The 18,184-nt window shown below is 34.4% G+C and overlaps 1 protein-coding gene across 1 annotated transcript; it reads right to left on the bottom strand.

Annotated features, from left to right (window-relative positions):
* Window positions 1-1,919: 1,919 nt before the first annotated feature.
* On the bottom strand, window positions 1,920-17,873 carry LOC106466866 (enhancer of rudimentary homolog). Its single transcript, XM_013927171.2, has 4 exons — window positions 17,706-17,873; window positions 5,021-5,105; window positions 3,822-3,942; window positions 1,920-3,423 (listed from the first exon to the last, which is right to left on the bottom strand). Exons 1-4 carry the CDS (start codon window positions 17,706-17,708, stop codon window positions 3,321-3,323), a joined length of 312 nt encoding a protein of 103 aa, XP_013782625.1. The 5' UTR covers window positions 17,709-17,873; the 3' UTR covers window positions 1,920-3,320.
* Window positions 17,874-18,184: the final 311 nt, after the last annotated feature.

The following is an 18,184-nucleotide window of genomic DNA, read 5'->3' as shown; positions in this document are numbered from 1 at the left end:
GTAAGTAAAAAGCTTTTGAGTGGTAAGAAGAACTACTCTGTGATCGAACGAGAGTGTCTGGCCATCACATTTGCCATCCTGAATTTCCAGAACTGCCTACATGGTAAGGAGTTCATCATCCAGACGGACCATCGACCACTTGAATACATCGAGAGGTGTAAAATCGACAGTAGTGCAAGGACCATGAAGTGGGTGTTGTACCTCCAGAAATACAGGTCCCACACTGAAGCTATCAAGGGGACTGCATATGTTGGTGCATGCTGTACGAGTTGACTTTGTGTATGAACTGAAAATAGTCTTTATATATAGTGTAAACAAATATTGTAAATATTCTTCTTGAAGAGGGGCTTATTTTCTGGATATACAAAACTGTTTAGTTTAAGTTATTATTTAGTGATTTAATACCTAATGATTATTTAGTTTTTCATAACAAGTGTTAAAAGTTAATTATTTTAAAAGCAATATTTATGACAAGTTTTTCTTACGTGATTCTGTGTATGAAGTTTAATTGTTATATTAGGCTTTTGCAAGGCTGTTGACGTCATCTTACTCGAAGCTTCTAGGTTTTTCTTATGTGAAAATTGGTTATTAGAGGGCTAGATATTTCTAGATTTGTCTGTTGCATGTTATAAATATGTGCAGATACAGAGTGCAAGTAAGAAGTGAGAGACTGTGTTTGTAAATTTAGCCATAAAGAGTGTACAGTGGCAACTTTTAAAGCATTATAATCACAGATTGTAAGAAATAGAGTAAATAATTAGTCGTCTTGTCAAGTGGGTTCTAAAGTAACTGAATCAGCTTGTGTGGACTTTTGACGTAAAAGAGAATTATTTAAAGCTCTGTATACAACTGTGGTAACTCACAAGGTAAAGTAAGTGAACTTACTGTTAATTATATTGTAATAACATAATAGAGGAGAATAATGTCTTGTCAAAGGGTGTTCTATATCAATTGAATTCACCTTTGTGAACTTTGACAAAGAAGAGATATTCAAGGAAGCGTGGAGAGTAACCTCAATGGGTATATCCCCAATGACCTTTGAATTCAAGAAGAGTTCACTGTGCTTAGCTGTGGATGTTTCAACCAAGAAGTGTCCAAAACGGAGCTTCTTAACTGACTTTGGAGAGCCAGCAAGCCCCTCTAAGCCCTTCTGAATAAAAAAAGGGAGACATTTGCCCTAAAGATTTATCAGAAAGTGAATGCAGGATCAGGAAGTGAGGTACAGGTGTACTTTGTGATGGAGACTGCTAGTCAGAGTCTTTTAAGAGTGGTCGTTTACCGATTAGCAGAGTTTTAGTATTTTTTTTTTTTATTGGATTGAGGGGATCCATAATTAAGGAGAAAGATTTAGTGTCCACTGACCCCACCCGCCATGGAGTCCTAGGAGAGGACGCACTATAATGTCAAACAAGAACACTGCAGCAACGCCAGGGTTCGTGAGCACTATACCCAAACACCAGCATCAGACAAGATGTCCACAACACCCATTGAGAATGCTCACAGTGGTACTCAGTTGACCCTAGCCCGAGTGGACCAGCTAAATGACCCTGGGGGGCCACCCCAAGGCTACCCGTCTACAGGAATTCAAGGCCAAAGTGGTGTGTTGCAGAGCTCCAGACACCACTCAACCACCAGGATCCTCTCCTCCCCTTCACAGGTCGCCACGCACGGCAAACACTTGGATGTTTAGATCCCAGAGGAAGTAACTGAAAATACAGAACCTTCCCTGGGAGGTCCCCTCACCACGTACAGGAATCCACGTCGAGGGGAGGCAGCACTGAACTTCAAATTAGCCATAAAGCTCAGAAAATTCAGAAAAATATGGTATACTGTACCAACCAATGATAAAGAATTTTATGTCACCACTTGATCACCAAAAGAGTTGTACTAAGAACAGTGTAATTATAAATAAACAATACTTTAAGTGTGATAATCGTTTTATTTCATTTTCACAGATCAATCTGTTAAAACAGTTGTTTGTACTCCATATTTCAAGTATTTTGAAAAAAAATAATTTTACATGGAAATGCCGAAGCATGATCACATTAAACTTAGTTTCAGTAACATCTGATAAAGTACTAATTTAGATCAAAAGATTTAAAGCATACTTCCAAAAAGAAAATACCTCAACTATTACAGATGATCAGATGGTTGGTTTAATATAAAATTTAGGTAAAAATATATTTTCTCTTAATCCACAAAGATAGTAAAAATCCCATAATGAAAACATTTTCTAATTAAAAGTTTGTTTAGTTTTGACTTCAAGCTAATGATTTCAGACACCCTTTTATTTTCACCTCATTGTTAAATATGAACTTTTTATTGTCTCTTTATTTAAGATAGAATATCTAGTCAGAAAAAGATAAAGTTTTCAATAAATGCTGACAAGAAAATACCAATTATATGAAATTTGACTTTTTTTTTCTTATCTTGTTTATAGCTTTAGTAATGAATGTGGTAAAGTGAATAAAAAATAGTAATGACTAACATGTGCAAGATGTATCTGAGGGACAAATGTATAAAATTTGCTGTGATGAACAATATCTTCACATCCTTGCAATTAAAGAGCACTGGTATTCATATGTTTGGTTTGCAGAATTTTAAATATTCTGATAAAACCTACAGAAAACTGAAATATGGCAACCCATCCAAGATCTTTTTTTTTAGATATTATGGGGTAGAAATAAATGGGAGTGATTTTACTAAGTACTTTTAACGGAGAATTGTCTTGTGCATATTTCTCCACATTTTTAAATGCGTCTTAATATGGATTTAAACCACATGACAATGTAGCCTAAAAAATATATCTAGCACATAACTGAAACTCCAAGTTTCATGACTAACTTGTCCCTAAGTTAACACAGAAGCAGACTTTAATTTTCCTAAAATCAATAAAGGCTAAAACTTTTACATTTGGGGAACTTTCCACAAATTCAAAAAATAAAGACTGAACAAAATGAAAATACAAAACAAAAGCAAACAAACAAAATAACAAAGTATTTCTTAGTAATGGTATACAGGATACAGAAAACTACAAATACATGTGAAACATACTCAGGAACAGTTTTGACAGATATAAGAGTTTAAAAAGGTTTTGAACCAGAATAAAGACAGTGGGAGGAATATATCACAAACATATGGCTTTAATGAACACTTGATAATAAGGAAAATACTTTAGTAAACATTTAATATATTAAAGCCCTGGCAATAACTAATACACACTAGTATTTTTCTTTTTCAGTCAGATGAATGTAAAACTAAACTAAACTGATGAAACTATGCCAAATGTGTAATTATAAATGTTTATGTAAAAAGAGGTTTCAAGACTGGTTCTTTGAAGCCTGTCTCCGCAAAAGAATATATATCTTTTCCTTGATCCAATCTTTGTTGTAAGGAGCATACGTATTAGTAGACTTCTGGTACCTAACAACAAGATCAAACCACACATGAAACATGATAAAATTTTCTAAAAAGTAATTTAGGAAGGAAATAGTATTAACAGACAAAAAGGTACATGGTGCATTCACAAATCTTAGGCTAAACCAATGATATATAAAACACCAATGCAATAAAGATAACATTCCAAGGGTATGACCTTTACCATAAATTAATTCTTACAGTCTTTTAAGGATAAGATTTTAGAATGATGTTTTTTGTCTAAAAAAAACAGCAAGCTTTGTGAGGGGGGGGGGGTCTTACCCTTCAAATATAGCCTTTTTTTTAATAAAAATTAGTGTCAGAAACACACATTGTTTTCTGTTTTTAAGAAGAACTACATTTTTAAACCAGTATTTCCTATATTTGAAACAGGTTGAACTTACACTAAGCAACTGAGATCCTGTAACTGATCAACAAAATCAAACAACTGGCTTATGTCATATGTGATGGATGGAGTATTTGGGTTCTGACGTTTCAGATGTTCTTCATATATGTGACAGACACCTGCAAATGTATAGCATCTAAGAATCATGCTTTACAAGAGTAACCGAATATCTATATACATATAAAAAACAAATGAACACTTTTTCTCAATTTCTGATCCGAGGTCATTGATGTTACAAATATTATTATTAAAAACAAGAAACTATTGACAATGCTACACTGCTATTAACATTCAAATAAGTATTTTACAGAAGGCAAAAATACTAAGCATTCAATCTTTTAAAAAAATAAACAAAAGTCAATCAACACACACATTTTCAACAAATCAAATCTCATGAAAAACTGCAACTAACAGCTTATCAGAACAAGCCTGTATCTTGACTCCAAAATATTTATCGAGTCCTTGATGTAGTAATTTCTTATAGTACAAATTAAGTAACTAAGGAATTTGATCATATATCCTTGGCAAAGCAGTTCAACTAAAAAATAAAATAAAATCAGGTAAATTAAGCCATTACCTAAAAAACATGTTTTGAATCATTTCTACAGTTCACTTGATTTCATGCTTTGATAACAATTTAATGATAAGCCTATTCATGGTTAAGCTACATATACTAACTGGTAGTGCATTGCTTTTTCCCAATTTAATGCATTTGTTTTAGATTTTCTCCGAGAAGACTGGCAAAAATTTGTTTAAATCTAGTAAATTTTTAATATCCCATACTTAAGTTTGTTTGGCCAAATTTAACAGCCCCAAAGTAAAACATGTTACTCAATGTTAAAAGAGCTGAACTGTGTCACTTTGAGCTTATTATTATTATTATTGAATACTTTAATTTATTTCCCAAATAATGTTTTGTTTTTAGTCACACACAAAATGATCATATAATTCATTTCACAGAGTAAAAATGGTTTCATTTCTTGCTCATGTGTTGTTTCAAACACTCAGTTACTTACTTCCCATTTAAAGTATTTTATGCATCTTAGTAATTTATTAATAAAAATCAAATCATACATCAGTATATAGCTTCTTTACAGTACACATCTTTCAGTTCATGACTTGTTACCAGTGTACATTTGTATATATGATACAAAATCAAAAACAAACAAAAAACTGTGAATGATGGAATGTGCTAACCTTCCATGCACTCATTAACAGATTCGTAATCAGAATATGTTCGGGTTTCTGGTTTGCCTGGCTGAACCAACAAGATGGTATGTGACTGAAAAGAAAAATACAAATAAAGTTAAAACTTGGAGCACTGTTTGTTTTCCTACAACAACTTTAACGAAAAAGAATTCAGAATTAAAACATTTTTAAGACAGATACTTCAAAAGAACATTTATTTTGTTTCTAAAAAAAAACATACTAGGTTGTGAACTTCTGAATGTGAAAGAGATTTACAAACAGTCATTCATAGCAGTGTTTTCAACCATCAGACCCCAGCTCAAAACTAAGTTCTGCTAATTTTCACATCAAGCCACAAGAAACTTGCAAAATAGCATCATAAATACATATAGGACCATGTAAGCTATTTCAATATAATAAACAAATGAAATATAATTAAAAATTATATATATATATGTAAAGTAATATAATAATAAGTGAAAGATATAATTACATCTACTGGTAAAAGTGGTAATAATTCTTTCTCCCTGGAATACATAAATTTTATTTTGACATTATTGTAAATACCATGTTTTCCCTATTAAGTACAATGTATGCTCTTCACCCTTTTTCTTTTTGTTGTTTCTGTAGGGTTTTTGATGCAAGCCTTGCTGGATCTCTATCTAAAATGGGTTAGGAACCATTGCTTTATAGGATAGCACTGAACTTAAAAACATCATAAACAGTGCCCACCTTGTCTAAAGTTTGGCAGTAAACTAATGAGTCTCACCAAACTAAGTACAAATGGATGTAAGCTACATAGTAAGAACATCAACATTAAGGTAACAGAAAGCCAGTTGGTCTGAAGAGGTTGCAGACTCCACATCATCAGGCAAACCATTCTATGTTTATCTGCAACAGAGAAATAATTTACTAATGACTAAGTCTAGATGTAGCCTTACATTTTATACTCTTCATACTGAAGCAGATCATTCACAGAAAGTGTAACCAAATCCCTAGTAATCTGAAACACCTGAATAATGTCACGTAGGTCTTTTATGCTACAGAGAAAATTTTCAACCATTTTCACTTTCCAGTGTTCTCTTCAGAGCTTAATTTTATTCAAACAGTTCCTTCCTTAACACTTTCTTTAGAAAAACACAAATTATCACATGGCAATCATTCAATTACATGTATAATATATTGAGTGTCATCAAGAGTTGAGAAATTTCTGAAAACAAGTTATTTATTTTTAAGTTTTAACATAAAAAAACCTTGTCACAGCAAAGATCTTTATTCTCAAGAAGTTTCCCAAAATATTCCAACAGTTTTTTTTCAGCAGGAATAGAATTTAAGAAAAACAACTTCTCCACCTTTAAGGAAATTAGTCAACTTGGGAATATTCTCCCTCTACATTTGAAACAATTTGGGCATGTTCATATCCTCCATAATGAGATCCCCTTTAAATAATCTTAAAATACTAGTATTATCTTTAGCTTTTTTCTTGCAGTTCATTTTAGCATAATAATTCTTTAAGTTAAATTTGAGCCAAAAATAATTTCATAATCCACCGTAGCCTTAATGATAGCTTCCTTGAAGTTTCCGTTTGTTCCTATAAGCCTCAGTATCCTCCAATTTACAAATGGATTTAGTGTTCCTACAACTAGATGCTTTTCCTGTAACAGAATTAAATTTCCCTTTTCATCCATTCAGCAAAATGTTTTTAGTTGTATTGCAAATCCATTGGAATAAATGCATACTCTTTTTGGCTAGTCTAATGAAACTAAGGAAAAAAAACATCCAAATTCCATAAGTTTTCCATTTTGTCAATCACACAATCACAGAAGCTACCTACTGTTTCATGGGATAGTTATATTATTGCTTTTGATGGACTGCTTAATGACTGGCATACAGAATGGAGATACTTATAAATTCTTGTGATCCAACTTTCTGATTGGTCAGCTACAGAGAGTGAATTGTGACTACAGTTTATGGCATCTGCAGATAGATTCATTTCTGACTTGAAAGGTTCAAGACATGCTAGCGATATTTTGTTGGTGTTTCACTGTTATAACCTATAATCTGCTAATCATGTATGCTTTGTTTTTCTATATTTTTCCATTTTTATTTATTTACTATTTTCAATTTAACTTCAGATAACCACAGTTCATTATACTTCAGTTTAATACATACGTCACAGTGCAATAATCCTCTACTTCATGATTAGCCACTCTTCTGCTTCAGTAAATAAGGTGTTTTATTTTTATTTCACTTCATCATTGTTTCTTGTTTCTGTCTTCCAACAACAACAAATCACTACATCTGTTCTTCATACTCTAGGTCTTTGAATCTCTGTTGTTGCACACAACTGTACTAGAATTGACCCAGAAATTACTATATTGTCATTGTCAAACAACTGTTTACTGGGTCTACAGAAAATATCAATAAGCACTAGCAAAGCCATGAGCCTATGGTCCACATATACAGGGCTGCTAAAATGCAAGTTTAGTGCTTGAACTACAATTTTTCAGTTTAATGATCATTACTGCTATAATGCAAATTTAATTTCGGTGCTACTATAGCGTGAGGTCTACCACCATATGTCGCCTACCCAGGTCTATCAAACATGTATAAAAATGTATCAAATTAAGTGTTTATCGCTAAAATAGATGTATGGAAATGTGTGATATCCATGAGGGATGGATAATGCAGCGGTAGAGCTCATGCTATAGTAGCACCTTAATTTCTTTAACCAATTTACAAATGGTAATTAGTAAGCCTACTTATTTACATGCTGTAAAAATGTTTTTGTGAAATACCCGGGTTCCCTAAGGGGGTTAGGTGAAAAGTTTTACCTTTGTGCAATCCTTGGGGCTAAGACAATTAGTTTGGTACCATTTAGAAGTTGGTGAGTCCAGAGGTTTAGGAGAAGGGTTTTTGGGAAATCTCCAAATTCCCCAAGGGGTGGGTGAAAAATTTTACCTTTGTGCAAACCTCAGGAATGAGATGATTCATTTAGAAGTCAGTGTGACCAGTAGTTCATGAGAAGTTATGTGACACAAACACAATGAATCTTATTATATAGATTTTTTCTAATCTTAATGATATCACTTCCTCTCAAACTTTTAATTCACTTCTAACATAACTACTCTATTATCAGCCTTATTTATGCAAAAGTCAAGACTTTTCCTCACATCTCTCTAAACATAATTTAAACAGTCCAATGTCCTATGCTGCATAAGTGGAACTAATCACCTGCAACACCTTTTGCCTACTGTATCCTTAAGGTCTCACAGACTTAATCTGCTTTGCTGATCTAGATATAATCTCCTTGAAAATCTCTTATCTTATCCTTACAGCCTACTTACAATTTCTTGCCTACATGTAGAACTCTTGAAAGAGCTAATCAATGGTTTCTATTCTTAAAGCTCCAATTAGTTTTTTGTACCTGGTTAATACTTTTTTAATAGCTTTCATGTTAATATCTTTAACTCTGACATGCACTACAAAAAAAAAAAGCACCATCATTAATTCTAGTTATTATGTTATCTATGCTATTTAAAAATCCCACAACCTGTAACACTGTTTTTAGTACTGAGAAATGAGTAGCATATGGTTAAATATAGATATACAAAAATTGAGTAAAATGTCAATAAACTTTGGGTTGTTTGTGATCATGGTAGTCAAAAAGGAATATATGCCTCCAAAATGTTTGTCTGAAAGTAAAAACTTTTCTAAGTGGATAAGTAGAGAAATCTCATTTCTAGTAAATGAAAATGCTGGCTTACACAAAAAAATAAAGTTCACTTGTAAAATGGAGGATGTTGTAGCTTTTATATATATAAAAAATAAGAGAGATATTCTTAAGGTTAATAGGGATTATGCAAGCTCAAAAACTCAAATTTAAGAGGGGGTGGAGTGGCTCTTTATAATAATAGATGAACTAAAGGTTATTGGGTTTGAAGACACAAAAAATAGTAATCAAAAGTAGCTTACAAGCACAGGTTTCAGGATATAAAGTTTTTAATTGGCAATTGCTATAGGTCACCTGACCAGACAGATGAGATCAATGAGGAATTGTATAATGATATTAGCGTTGTTATTAATAAGAATAGTAATGGTAAACCTTGATTTTAGACACTAATTGAAGTTAAACAGTGAGAGACAGAAATTTCATTTGACTCAAAGGTAATTCAGGATGGTTTTCTATACCAAACAGTCAGAGAGCAAATTGAAAGGGATAACATTTTAGATTTTTAATGACTAATGAATATATAGTTGCAAGAGTTCAGCAAAGAAATATGTAGAGAAGAGTAATAATCTCATAACCAGTCTTAATGTTCTGGTAAACACTGAGATAAAAAGAAATTAAACTATAATTCTTAATTTTCAGAAAGTTTATTTTGAAGCAGTGAGACATGATTTATCATTAGTGAATTGAGATGAGTTAAAAGGTGATACAAAATTTCTCTTAATTCAAGATAATCATGTTCCTAATAAGAGAAAGAGAAAATCACACCTGACAGACTTTAAAATACAAAAAATTGATAAATGCCATAGGTTTAATAAGTTTAAACTGATAGATAAGTTGGAAGATTTACAGGACTATAAGAAGACTAGGGAATTGGTTAGGAAAAAAAGACATTAGGAAATCCAGAAGGGTTTACAAGAAACAGCTGCCTGATAATGTTAAATACAACTGCAAAAATTTCTTAAAATATGTTAAAGATAAATAAAAAAAAATACTGAGATGGTAACATTTTTGTTGAAGACGATGAGATGGTTGAGATTCTAAGAGTTTTCCATTTTTATTAAAGAACACATTAGCAATGTTTTTTACCATAAGTAATCTATGGGAAATATTGTAACTGACCTTAATCATTAAAAACAGATAAAGCACCTGGGCAAGACAAGGTTTTCCCATGGTTTTAAAACAGGTTAAAGATATGTGAGCCTCCCTCTTTCATTTTTGGTAGGTCAATATACAATGGTTAGGCACCTGAGGACTGGAGAGTTGTTTATTTTACTCCTGTTTTTAAAAGGGGTGATAAGAGTTGACCTGGAAATTACAGGCCAGTTAGTATTAATTCTGTGATGGGTAAAAATCTAATAAAAGTAGCTTTACAAAATCATTTAGTGAAATGTGATATCACACATGAATGGCCAGTATGGATTCACAAAAAGCAAATCTTGCCTTACTAATACATTATATTTTCTTGAGATTATTACTTATCATTTGGAGAATGGAAACAGTACTTTGATTTTCAAAAAGCTATTTTAAAGTGCCTTTTGCTAAGAGTTTAGCTGTGGTGAAAAGAATAAAGTGATTTCTTGGTTACATGTATAGTAATTCTGAATTTAAGAACCAGAAAATTAATTTAGCCTTTTACAAGACACAGATGCTGCCTTTCTTATAGTAGTGCATCCAGTTTAATCCCCTTTACTGCAAGAAGAATATCAAGATATTGGAAAGTTAAGAGGCAGACTACAAGAACAACTCCTGATTTACATCATTTAAGCTTTAGAATGAAAGTTATAATTTTCCTAAATGAAAATCTATTTCCAATAGGCACTTCCCTCCTCTCACAAGATTAGCTTTTCTCGTTTTGTGCTGCCCTCTGTATGCAAACTTTTTCTGAAACACATGCCACAAGCCTTCATCGTCCCTCTGTTGGAATCCAAAGTTCCAATACGTCTCTCATGCAAATCATCATACGTCACCTCTCCACCAACAGGAGAGTACTACTATCACTTAATGCAAGTGACTATTTCTACAAGCCACTACCAAACTATCACTCTGAAGTTTGGCAGAAGACGTGAGCACTGAAAGATTGTGGGGAGGATGGGTGGGAAGTGTGAGAGGAGGGAAGTACTTATTTGAAATACATTTTCACTTAGGAAAATTATAACTTCCGATAAGGTATTCTCCCTCCGCTCACAAGATTAGCTTGAACCCCAACATTGAAATGGAGGAGGGACCAGTGAGAGGGAAGCACAGGTGTATCCCCCAGAAATGTCCAGAGGACACCCCTGAAATGAGAAGACCAGATCACACGATCTGAGAAGGGGAACTGCACCACATCTGAGCCAGGTATTTCTTCACCAGGAACATCGACATGATCAGGAGAACAAGACATGGTGGAACATGAAGGGAGCACATCCGCATGGGAGAGGATAGTTTAGCAATGTAATCTTAAATAGAAATTAGAATCACTCAATCCCATGATGGAAAGTAGGCAAGTGAGGATGTGTCCCATGGTGTAGAGTGGCTAGGGTACGATGGACCATACTCGGTAATTCAACAACATCCCAAACCTCATTCGCTGGGTACCGATATCCTCACGAGGGTAGCACGAGGTTCATACCATCTTCACCTCAAGTCCCAGAGTCAAGATGGAGCCTAAAATTTGACTTCAGGAAATCACAGGGTAGCCAAATGCCAGGGATCCGGGAATGTGTCATCACGAATCCAAGGCTTGAGGATGGGGAACTGGGGACCAAAACCGAGGTAATTTGTGATTGAGGAAGGTGGCAAAGGCATCAATATGGGGCACACCCAGTTGCAGACAGAGCCACCAAAAAATCTGCAGGATGCAAGGACCACTCCGTGGGATAAACGCGATCTGGTCAGGAAAGATGATCAGCTACAAGATTCAAAGCACCTGGTACATGACACACCAAATTAATTTGATGTGTGTGGGCCCAGTAAAGAAGATCCATAGACCTGGTGCCATCATGGTGATTGATATAAGCCACTACAGTACAATTGTTGGAATGGATCATAATCAGCCAGCAGCTGGAAAGAGAAAGAAAATGATCCTAAGCTCGACGAACAGCCAAGAGTTCGAGAACATTAATGTGAAGAGAATTCTCCTCCATACACCAACGACCTGAAACCTCTTGGTGATCCACCCAGGCAACCCAGCCTTGAAGGGATGCATCTGTGAACAGATGTAAATTTGGCCATGGAGGAGGAAGTGGGACCCCTGCCGATGTGTAGGCCCTGTTCAACAACCAATGGAGATCGACTACAAGAGATGAGGGAAGGGACATAGAAGTCTCCAAGGGATCCTGGGCAAGGTTCTATTGATCGTAAAGGGCCCATTGAAGAAACCGCATATGGGCCCTGCCCAGGGATACGAGTGGGGACATGGAGGATCACATCCCCAAAAGCAACAGAACCCTGCGAGCTGTAAGTGAGGGAACAGACAGGGTTTTCCGAACGGCCCGTTCCATAGAATGGAGCTGGAGAGGAGGAGGTTGGGCCTGACTAAGATGGGTGTTGAGGAAAACACCCAACTGAGCCAGTAGCTGACGAGTGTGATGGGCCAGTTCATTTGGAATGAGCAAGAAGAAGCCAGTCATCCATATAAACATGGAAGCAAAACCCCATGACATGAATATGCTGAGCAAAGGAGTGGACTACACAACAAAACACGTATGTTGCTGAGACTAGGCCGAAAGGGAAGGTACAAAATGGGTACACAACCCGCCAATGGACCAACCGAAGATATGGACACGAACGCTTTGCCACAGGAATGTGTAAGTAAGCATTGGATACATTCACCTTTGTCATCCAAAGACCCAGAGAAAATGCCCAAGAAGAGAATGGTATGTCTCCATGGTAAAGCGAGGAGAGTGTGAACATACTGATTGAGACGGGATAAATCGATGACAGGACACCAGTCCTCGGTTATCTTAGGAACCACAAACAGGTGGAAGTAAAACCCCCATGAACCCATAACACCACAAAAATGGCACTGTGCAGAGGTCTCTCAGATAAGGAGCCTGGAGATGGGCCCTTGCCAAAACCGCATCATGGCCCAAGCGGTCCCAACAACAAACAAAACACATTTGAAGCATGAGAGCCAAAGACAATAGACAAACCAATGTAGAAGTAAGGATGAAGAGGATTTCAGCAGAAAACCCTTCAGGGTTCCTGTGAAGAGCCTCTGACAGAAGGTGAAGAGAGGAAAGGTACCTTAACAGGGTCATGAGGGTGAGACAAAGGTGAGAAAATTGGGCTTGGGTAAGATGGACAGGGTAATCTGGGTTTGCTTCCCAAACATGTAGAATCAACCCCAACAACTGTTGGTTGAGAAAGGGAAAGTCCGCCTGATGATAAGCAAGGTCGGACTGATCCAAAGTCTGTGGGGGATGAGGCATATTAACGCACTTCCCCAGTTGAAAGGTCCATATGAACCCTAATATCGGGGGATGAGGAAAAGACTAAATAGGGTTGGGAAGTTGTTTCGTGTAAGAGGGAAGGTGTGTAAGAGACAAAACATCATATACCCAAGAGATAAAGTCTGAAAAGACCAATGATCAAGTAGTGAACGGGAAGGTGCAGCAAACAAACGATCAAAATAATCGTCAGTATGGCCTGAAAGGCTCAGGAGAAAGTGGGGCAGAAGTATGCGAGAGAGGTTGACTCATATACTGCTCAATATACTCATATACTGCAAATGAGTGACAATATATCCCCTAATGCGTCTCCTGTGCCCATGGCTGAAAATACAGCATCAGATGCTGGCAAAGTACCCAAAGTGGTGACTGTAGCTTCGGAATTCCTAAGTGGGAAAAAGAGGCAAAGAGGCAAAGCTTTGTTCTACATGTAGACTTCCTTACTCTTGCATGTAGACCTTCTTCCCCTGCATATTATAAAAAGTTTGCATTTTCAATAAAAATATTAACTCCACAATGTGAAGTGTTGTAAATAAAGTTAAGAAAAATAAAAAAATCAAACCACTTCAAGGTAACTGAATAATGTAAGAAAGAGCATCTGAACTCGACAGCTGCCAAAGCAGAAGTGATAGTTTGGTAATGGCGCATAGAGGGAGTCACATGCATCATGTGATAGTTGTGCTCTCCTATTGGTAGAGACGTGACACATGATGATTTGCATGAGAGACGTATTGGAACTTTAAATTCAAGCAGAGGGATGATGAAGGCTTATGGCATGCATTTCTGAAAACGTTCCCATACAGAGGATAGCACAAAATGAGAAAAGCTAATCTTGTAAGCAGAGGAAGAGTACCTTATCGGAATAAGACATATTTTTGAGCTTGTATATTCTTTGAAACTCAAGAGAATGGACAAGAGGAAGATTAACTGGTTTCAAGTATTCAAAACTGCTAGTTATCTTACAAGTTGTGTATTTGAGAGATGGAAGGAAAGCTTTAAAAGCCTATATGTAAATTTCTTTGACAATGTTTTTGGTATAATGGCTAATGATATGGTTAATAACAATATAAAATTTTCTTTGCTATAAACATATTTAATTTTATTTTAAAAGTTAGAGAAGTTGATGATCATGATGGATCAAATTACCTTTTGCTACCTTAACTTTTTGTTCTACATGTAGACTTCCTTACTCTTGCATGTAGACCTTCTTCCCCTGCATATTATAAAAAGTTTGCATTTTCTGTTCTTTAACTCAAAAGAACAATTATAGCTTTTACAATTTTTTTTCCATCTGTTAATTCTACACTACTCCCTTGCCTCACCTGTTTCATTCACTCAGACTCTCTAATTGTAATTATACAAATCAAACTCAATCTTTTCCTCTTACAAGCAAAAATATAAATTCACTGAATCAACATGAGCATCTTAAAAAACAAAACAAAAAAACTTCATCTCTATCAGCTCACCTTACATATACCCTACAAATTTTGCACAATTTAACCTTCTACAATTAACTATTCTTTCACATTATTCTTAAGGCTAGCAATATCAATTAGTTTAACAGTAATGACTCCTATACAATCATAGTAAAATTTGAATGACCTAAGTTTTGAATATTTCATTTTGAAACAAGGTGACTTTATACCTTACGGGGTTTATGAATCATGGTTTTTCTTCAAGGATAAAGAACTGATACATGTATAATTTTTGTAGAAATCCTTTGGGTTATTATTTCAACTTTATAATTTACTAGTGCCTGATTGTTCTGTACAAGAATTACACAATCAATAGAAAATAAATTCATTGCTAATAAAACTTAGATTACTTTCAGTCTTTACATATTCAAACTAACACATTTTCCTTAAACTTTGGTAAAGGCCAATGTTATCAATGAAAATATACAGCTTAACAAGTACCATTTCAGTAGTATATACAGTCACATGACAGGCAACTGTATAATTTTTATACAAAGGCAGAAGAATCGACCATCAACAGTTTTTTAAGTTTGTTACAACCAGCACTTTTCTATTTTCACTAAAAAGTGTTACATTCCTAAAGTGTTTCATCACATGAACTTAGTTATAATATTTGAAAAGCAAATAAATATGCTATGGATTTTTGGAACTTGGACAAGTTGACTTTAACTTGTACAATGTGACAAGCAAATATATCTGCTTTGACATTTATAGCCATTTGATGTGACAATGGATCTACCTCACAGCTTCACAAGAACCTTTTCTTCCACTGTGACAAGCAGATTTACCCCATGGCTTCACAAAAAGACTAGAAAAGGTCAAATTCCTAATTTAATTTTTTCATTTTAAGTATTGGTTGGATAGGTAATTCAATGGAAAAAGAGTAAGCATGTATTTATTTCAGTTTGTGTTTATAATTAAGTTTGCATGTAGTTATACCATTAGCAGTAAAAAGCTGGAGTGGATGTCTGATGCATCTAAAACTGAAAAAAGTAAACAAACAGTAAAACACTTTATGCTAAAAAATTAACAGAAAATTAAATGTATTAGAATGTAAATTATTTTCATGGCTCATTTATTGCTTCACAGTCATTAGTTTAAGCCTAATAAGTATATTAAATGCACTGTTGATATAGTAGATATATGCAAGATATAGTGTTATTAGTAGATGTGTGTAGGCATGTAACTATGCAAAATGCTAACTAAAATTTAAAGCTGATGAAGTTGCCAGGAGTTACAATCAAATAATCCATTCTCTGTATTACTTAAAACAAGGTGACAGAAAACTATTCAACTCATCCAGGCTATCCCACACCCACAAAAAACTAATGAAATAATAATAAATTATTATTCTAACTTAAATGTATCCCTTATCCACAAGGATTCAAACACACTTCCTGTGGATTATCTGAGCATTAGAATAAAAGACTGTGGAGGGGAATTTAGACAATGCCCAAGTACTTACCAAACAGTTACTTCCATGGTTGTGAAATTACTCATCTACAATTGACAACAGCATTTAAACAAGTTTCATATTATTAGAGAACAACAGAATGGACTTAGAAAAGCTAATGTCTTGTGAATGTCCTTTTTTAGAAAAATGCTATGTTGATCTAAATGTAGATAATGCAGTGAATTTTTTTTAATATATAGTTAGGCTTTCAGAAAGTTTTGATTAGGTACATTACAATACAAGACTTACAAATATTGTAGCTATTGAGACAGGGCTTTGGCTAATACAATAGATTGAGAGTTAGTCAGGCTGTAGATTGTTATTAATGGTGTGAGACACAGTGGATTGGTATTACAAGTAGTATACCTCAGAGATTTATGATAAGTTTCATTATTTTTCATTTTTATCAACATGGATAATGCAACAACCTGAGAATTGGTTGAGTTTACAGATTATATTGAATTAATGGGTATTTTAATTCAAAATGCTTTAAACTCAACTAAAACCTGAAAAATGCCTTTTTAACATTAAGGTTAAAAATGGCTTAATAAAACATTAAAATTATACACATTAATTCTTACAATATTAATTATTCTTATATTAGTTATAACCTTGTTGAGAAACTAGGTGAATACAACAGGGTAAAAAGGGCTATAATAAAACCTACAAGCCCCTTTAAGCATTAATTAGTAACAACGCAAATAGAATTCTAAGCTGTATGGAAAAAATATTTAGTACAACTCATAGGTTGTCATCAGTTTACTGTATATGACACTGGTTAAGTTTCATCTGGAATGTTGTGTTCTTTTTAATTGCTTTATTTAAGAAAGGATGTCACATTATTGGAGGAACTTCGGAGAAGAGCTACATATTTGAATTGAAATCTCTTGGTCACGTTAATGTGCATTTGTTGAAAAAAACATGGGGTTATGTGAAATGACTAATGTTTTTAACATAATTGGAGCCTTAGAAACCATAAATCCTAATAATGTTTTCATAAAATAATTATGCAGGTCATATGACTACAGGATACAAGTTTAAAATATGGAATAACTCAGGCAAAACTAGTACAGGCTGTATTATTTTTTCAATAGGATCATTAGTCTAAGGAACAGTTTGCCTTTTGAGGTCCAGTTCTCGAAAGTTGAATGGTAGATGCTGCAAAATTGAACGAGTTTAGGAAGAGAATGAATATATACTTTAGAGACGAAGGTTCGATATAGAAAATAGTTTATTTATGTAGTTTGAAATAGGAATGTTAGAAACTTGGATAGCTAGTAGTACCAGTACTACTACTAGTAAAAGTACCGAGCCAAATTAGCCCTTGATATCAAACTTTCAGTTTCAAAAGTTAAAAGATAACCTTCAAATTTCAATGGACCCAGTAGCTTTCTGTAGACTTTTCAGAAATTTAAAAATTATATTATGACGTTTATCTTATGACGCTTCTTCCCGTTTTATATTTATGTTTGATGGGCACAAATAGCCAAGTTCTGTCTCCTTGTCGTTCTTACTAGTGATAGTAACACTCTGTGCTGTTTTCATTCCGAAACGTGAAAATGAAATGACTAATGTTATCTGTAGACTGTATTACAAAACTTACCATTGTAATGTAAATGAACAGCGCCTAGGCGACAGAAAAGCTTCAATAATTATCAGTACTGCCACAATGTCTTAGTACACCCAGAAAAAAGAAAACAAACCAAAGGTTTATAAACCCACGCCGATTTTAATAGACTTTTCACCCCTTTAAATAAGCTGTAAAAAGGTGGCGCGTGTAACATTCACATCATTGGTTCTTTCTGGAACGTCATTCTAACAAAAACTAGTAGGAAATGACCGATGGCATTTCTTGTTCTATATAATATTAATTGTGCATGACTGGTGTGTAATTTATGTCTTGCTTAGCCAGATAGTTAAAGTTTAACTTCTATATGAAGAATAGCTCAGTAGAGGAGAGTTTGTTTCTTGTTTGCGGTAATAATTATAACCGTAGCATTTCTGTGGAATAAATATACAAGGAAAGAGAAAGTTTTGTTAGTTTGTTTATTTTATAGCAAAGTCACATTGAGCTATCTGGTT

The sequence above is a fragment of the Limulus polyphemus genome, unplaced genomic scaffold (assembly GCF_000517525.1).
Source record: "Limulus polyphemus unplaced genomic scaffold, Limulus_polyphemus-2.1.2 Scaffold76, whole genome shotgun sequence".
Lineage (NCBI taxonomy): Eukaryota > Metazoa > Arthropoda > Merostomata > Xiphosura > Limulidae > Limulus > Limulus polyphemus.
The sequence above is the reverse complement of the archived record's forward strand: the minus strand, read 5'-3'. Positions and strand labels throughout refer to the sequence as shown.